This window comes from Hesperophylax consimilis, chromosome 13 (genome assembly GCF_061612785.1).
Source record: "Hesperophylax consimilis isolate HC1 chromosome 13, BYU_Hcon_1.0, whole genome shotgun sequence".
Taxonomy (NCBI): Eukaryota; Metazoa; Arthropoda; class Insecta; order Trichoptera; family Limnephilidae; genus Hesperophylax; species Hesperophylax consimilis.
Window position 1 is genome coordinate 24504546 of NC_142848.1, and position 6000 is coordinate 24510545.

At 30.3% G+C, this 6000-nt stretch overlaps 1 protein-coding gene across 1 annotated transcript; it reads left to right on the top strand.

The window, feature by feature from the left end:
• The first annotated feature begins 857 nt into the window (after positions 1 to 857).
• LOC149418651 (transmembrane reductase CYB561D2-like) lies at positions 858 to 5320 on the top strand. Its single transcript, XM_089639140.1, has 3 exons — positions 858 to 899; positions 3027 to 3219; positions 5016 to 5320. Exons 1-3 carry the CDS (start codon positions 858 to 860, stop codon positions 5318 to 5320), a joined length of 540 nt encoding a protein of 179 aa, XP_089495266.1.
• The last annotated feature ends 680 nt before the right edge of the window (positions 5321 to 6000 follow it).

A 6000-nucleotide genomic window follows, 5' to 3' on the forward strand; every position in this document is an offset into this window, starting at 1 on the left:
CCTGTGATGGATTGACTGTATAATCTATATACACTGAAGAGATAAATAGATATAATTGTGGCGTGGTCGTGTGTCCGAAGCGTCCTCTAATTTTCTTACTTGTGATGAAATCCTTGAAATTACTTGGATAGATATAATCAAATTGATTGATTTGTCTAGAGCTTAGGACTCGTAAGTTTTTATGCAAATTGATGTTATTCAATTCAGTTATTTTTAAAACGCACTTCTTTAAATTGTCTGTTAAGTGCTACGTAAAAAAACCATTATCATAATAACATCATAACTTTAAATATCATGATTTTGAATGTTTCCAAACTTATGTGCCTCACTGTCAGTCGATTTGTCTGTATTGTGACTGGCTTATCCCGGATACATTGACCGTACTTCGTTAGGTACAAAAAAGTTATAAATTTGAAGTAGAACTTTTAGTGGATCATTGTCTCCAATGTCACAGACCTGGTCGTAAGAATAAAACAATCTACTTAAAAATAACATAAATTCTTTGGAAACCAAGTGATAAAAATAAATTACCAAAGTTTTCAGCAGGTTACACAAGTGATATTAAATTTTTTTTTTTTTACAAATTTGTATTTTTCAATCTAACGGCTTTGGCAGTTTTTAAATTTATTTCAAGTTTTCAAGTGACAAGTGAAGTTGAATTGATAATTGATTTATAACTCAAAATGCTCGTAGAAACAGATAAAAGCTGGGAAGAGGTGACAGAGAAAACTCCAAGTGAGGATACTACTGTCAAGGGAATAGGCTTCGAAATGATGTGGAAAATTTTCAACACGATCAACCACTGCCTCATAGCGATCATTTCGGTTGTTACCACTTGGCTGGCTTGCAGGAGTACGATGACTTATATGAATTGGCACGTATTGCTGACGACTGTTGGTGTGAGTTGAAGTTTTAAATTTTATTTCAAGTATTTTTAAGTGCAGTTAATTTGATATTCTTGTACAATTCTTTCACAAATTTTTAATTGTTTTTTCATTTCTTTTAAATTTGTATTTTTTAGTAATTTTATACAATTTTTTGATGTGCATAATACATATATAGTCCTGGCCAAAATTTAAATAATTACTTAATAATTTTATTAAAAAAAAGTTAATATTATCCAGCTCGAAGGACCACTTTTATGAAAAAAGTTTCTGAAATTCGATTAGAAATTTTTTGCAACTCTGTAAAATATTTTATTGTCATACTTTACTGCTGTTCTCACCGCTATGTAATACGAGTATTCTTAGTGCGATTTAAACAAGTTTTTATTTTTACCCTTGAAAAATAATTAAATTTTAAAATAATTTAATTATAATAATTAAATTTTAAAATAATTTAATTATATTTGAATTGTTAATTTAAAATATTTTGATTATTTTAATTTTTTATTTAAAAAAATAAATAATTAATCACAAATTTAGTTTTCACAATTTAGTTGATGTTTCTCTTCTGTAGAAGCGGGCGCTTGTGTTTAAAAGGAGCGAGCGTCATGATGAAAAATATTTTTTAAATTTTTATAATTACGTAAACTAAAAATTTATATTAATAAGAAAGACATTTTCATAGTTTTAATATTTTTACATCGAATTTTCTTTAATCGTTTTTAGTAGGCATCGATTGCTCTGATATTTTCGAGTAGACTATTGAAGTATTATAAAGTACTATACTATAGCGTGGTAGAACGATGTTAAATATTCCAATCATTTTAATTTATTTATTTTGTTGACGGTAAGGTTGATTTCATCTTTCTAGTGTTGGTTTTTGTATATTAAAAACCAGTAGGGTCCACCAAGGGGTCTTAAGGCGATGCACTACGTTGTGTAATATTTTAAGTTGAGCCGTTATCAATAATAACCCTTACGTAGATGGCGATAAGGTTTAAATTTCCCCTTAACACCATCCGCCTTTTTTGATTTATGCAAGAAAAAAACACGGCCAAAAAGTGCCTTTTATTTTATTTTGTGGATGTTCAGGCATAAATATTGAATTTTTTTCCGATCATTTTATAAATAACTTAATTTGCCACATTATACAATAAAATCATAACCGAAAATGGGTTCGTAAGTAGGAGATTTTGAACTATAAAGCAGTTTTCATAGGCCTATACATTATTTTTTTCTGGGCTTATAAAAAGACTTATATAAAAAAATACTCGATTATTTCAAAGGTCAAAATGTATTCTACTCGCAGTATTTAATTAAAGCATCTAGCTTTAATTAAATACTGCGTTTCTAGGCGACCAAATTTTCAAACCAAAAACACATGATTTTGCATTACTACGTATGTCATCGCCTTAAGGGGACTTCTTTGCGGTCCGAAAAATAGGTATAAAAATAATTTTGACGCAAATCTTCAATATAAAATTATTTTTGGTTCCATGATAACCCAACACAGTGACTATTCAACACACCTTTAAAAAGTGATATAAAGTCATTAAAAATGATGAAATTTTTTTTTAACCTAACCTAACCTACTTAACCCAGTTAATAAAGTTTTTGTTTCATAACTTTCCATGACTATATACTTTTTAAAGATGTGATGAATTATCATTTTGATGATTTATCCGGTCACAATCCTACTTATCCCTCAATATAATATTTTTAATCTTTTAAGTATTATGTATAAATAATTTATTATAAATTAAAATATAATATCATCAAAAATACTAATTTCGGTCGTAAGTCGGTCGGTAAATGTAGTTCTAGTGTAATTTTCAAAATTGAAACAATTCGATAAAGTACCTACCTACTATATAATATTTTTTGATGGTTTACTTTTCTATAAACGTATTGACATTTTTAAGTGCCAGTACCTACCTAAAAACCTACGATAAAAAGTTTATTTAAAACAGAAATTTATTTTTATAATAGATTCTGTTTTTAAAATGTGCACCTATTTTGTCTCAGCTTCTTCGGGTTAACCTTGACAAGTAAAGCCGGATCAGTCCTACACTTATAATATGCCGTGGTTTTATAAAAATGTATTTGAATTCGATTACTGACCGTTTGTAATTCGATTTGCAGTACCAGTTTCTCATGGCTGAAATGATAATGTGTTTGTCCGGAGAGAACTCCTGGTCGCACTTGCTGCAGAAGTCCACCAAGAAGACCATCCACGGGCTGCTGGCAGGTTTCGGCTCCATCCTGGCCATCGCCGGAATATCTCTCATGATTTACCATAAACCCACGCACTTCACATCCAACCACGGGATCATGGGTAGATAAAAAAAAATGAAACATAAATTAACTTTGAATCCGTGATATTGTTTTTATAACATTAATAGCGTCCAAACAAAATGAATTGGAAAAAGGCAATTGGTTGTGACCAAGACTCCCCTTTAAAAGAAGGTACCGAGATGACATCTTGGTCAATACCTATTTTTTTTCTTCTTTTTGGTGTATTTTCTAATTCATATTGTTTTAATGTTATTAATATTTTACCATTGTAATCAATAACAATAAGACAATTAAGACAATATTATCCTCTAACTAAATTTTCTCATACTTTTGGAAGCTATCTTTTTGTGTGATCACAAGGTTTTACACCTTTTTTTTATTTAAAAATATATTTCTTTTATATAAAAACATAAATATGTAAAAGTAAAAAAAAAACTAATTACAATAAAAATGTTTTCTTTTTAACGTAACTACCCAATTCAATAGAGAAAAACGTTTCTCGTGTTTGATTTGGGGAGTAGTGCCATTAAAATATATTATATTGGGTAAAGAAAAAAAAGAAAGTTTTTATTTACAAAGTAAGAAATAAACAAAATGTATAAAGCATGATAACAAAAGTATAGATAATGAAAATAGACTACAATAGCTGTTACTAAATTAGATACATAGTAAATGTAAATAAATATAAGAATATATTTATTTAAATTGAACATTAATTTAAGAATAAAAATAATATTATTACATTTCGATTAATAAGTAGATAGTAGGTGGTATAAGTACAAGTACATTTTATTCATTTGGAGTAAACAGAGCTGATAATATTGCAAGCGAAGGTACATAATAAATTTTAACCTAGATCAGTGACGATTAACCTTTTTAGCCGGAGGGTCAATTTAATCATTTTCAATTTTTTCGCGAGCCACAGGTAGTAGGGTATATACAACATGGTTAACTTCGCAGTCGATGGTGTCGCAAACCTATTTGCATTTTTTAATTAAAAAATCATAGAACTTAAAAAGCAATGTGTAGTATTGTGTAGGCGAGTTTTTTTTCCAAGGCCAAACCAATAAGTGCCGTTGATTTTTATCATTCTTAAATATTAAAGGATATATAAAAAAAAATACTAGGTGAATAAGATAATAATTATTGATTTTTTTTCAAAAGATTTTTTTTTTATTTTATAAAGCGGAAACCTTTAAAATGCATCAAACATGGATCCAAAAAAACGCTGCTCTGCAAAGGTGGATATTTTTCTACAATTATGGTCGAACCACGAAACCCTGTCTTTTTAAGAATATTTTTGCTATAATGCAAGAAAAAGCTGATTATTTTGAGCGGCTGATTTAAAAACCTTGTAGAAATATTAAAGTTTTCCGCAATACCCTAAAAAACATAACAGAAACCGTTGAAATTTATTTTAGCCAGGTGGTGCGAACGAAAAGGGTTCGCGGGTCGCGGGTTGCTCATCACTGACGTAGATAGTATATCGGATTAGTTTATTGTTTTGATATTTCTCATTTCGTTTTTAAATGTTCACTTCAATACGTCTATTTAATTAATTTAACCGTCAATACCGAGTTTGATGACTTCATTTATTTTTTCAATATTTATTCGATACAAATTTCTCTGTTCAAAAATATTGATAAAAATGAACGTATTTTAATTAATTTTTTCACATAAAAAATAATTAAATGCATCGAAAATAGAAATTCCCAAATAGGTACTAGTCTAATTTATTCATTCAATATTAAACAGGGCTTTCAATGTCTGCATGTATATCGTATCGTTAATCCCTTTAAAGTAAATTAATGGTAATAACGCTTTTCTTTCTTTTAGGCCTTGTAGCCCTGATATTCCTGCTGATCACCGTTCTGAATGGTCCTATGGCATACTTCGCCACCTTCCTGCGTTTGAAGAAGCCAATATTCATCAAGCTGTACCACAACCTTACCTCCATGCTCGCTTTCACCTTCGGCATCACCTGCCTGTGCCTCGGCTTCGAGAAGGGCTGGTTCTTGAAGAAGACGTCTCAAGAAATTGTAACCACCTTCATCGTTTTCAGCAGCATATCCGCCTGCCTGACCCTGAGAACTCCAATCCTAAACACCATCAGGTTGACCAGAAGCGTCTTCAGACGTTGATTTGCTAGGATGAATAACAGATACCAAGGGAAATATGCTATGGAAGCGTGACGAATATTTTCGCCGAACTAAGACCAAATTGCACCGACTACTAAATCGGCAGAGCCAATGAAAATAATGCGTTTGGTGTGTAGGTAGAAATGAAAGGCGAAAAGCAACGCTGTGCGTAGATGCGATGCACTAATATGGGTGAACGATGTTGGCGATTCGCTTTATGCGCGCGGCTTCATACTAATAATAATTTTGAACCATCTTCCTTGTTTCTATTATCTATATCTAGGATAGTTGTTGATATAGCTTTAACAATGGGAGTTGTAAACTATTACTTTATTTTGAGTTCGGAGGCTAATGCTACTTGAATCAAATTTAAAGAATCGCCACTATACTTTTAAAGTTTGGTAGTGAGAATCATTTCGACCATTCATTCACTCTAGCGAACCAATTATAATCTAACCGCGATTATAAGCGAACCAATTAAAAGTATTTGAAATTTACAATAATCAATCGAACAAATCGAAAATGTGGCTCTAATACCCTGACAAATAAATTTATCCAACAAAATTCTTACTTTAAAAATAATTTGAACTTGATACTGAATATATCTGAACATTTTTGTTACCTTCGAGAACCGACATAGTTTAAGTGAAATAAATTGCAAATGAACAAAATTTAAATCACTA

Coding starts and splice junctions, on each gene's coding strand:
- LOC149418651 (XM_089639140.1), top strand. CDS start 858: ATGACTTATATGAATTGGCACGTATTGCTGACGACTGTTGGT. Junction 900..3,026: donor TATTGCTGACGACTGTTGGT/GTGAGTTGAAGT, acceptor TTCGATTTGCAG/TACCAGTTTCTCATGGCTGA. Junction 3,220..5,015: donor ATCCAACCACGGGATCATGG/GTAGATAAAAAA, acceptor TCTTTCTTTTAG/GCCTTGTAGCCCTGATATTC.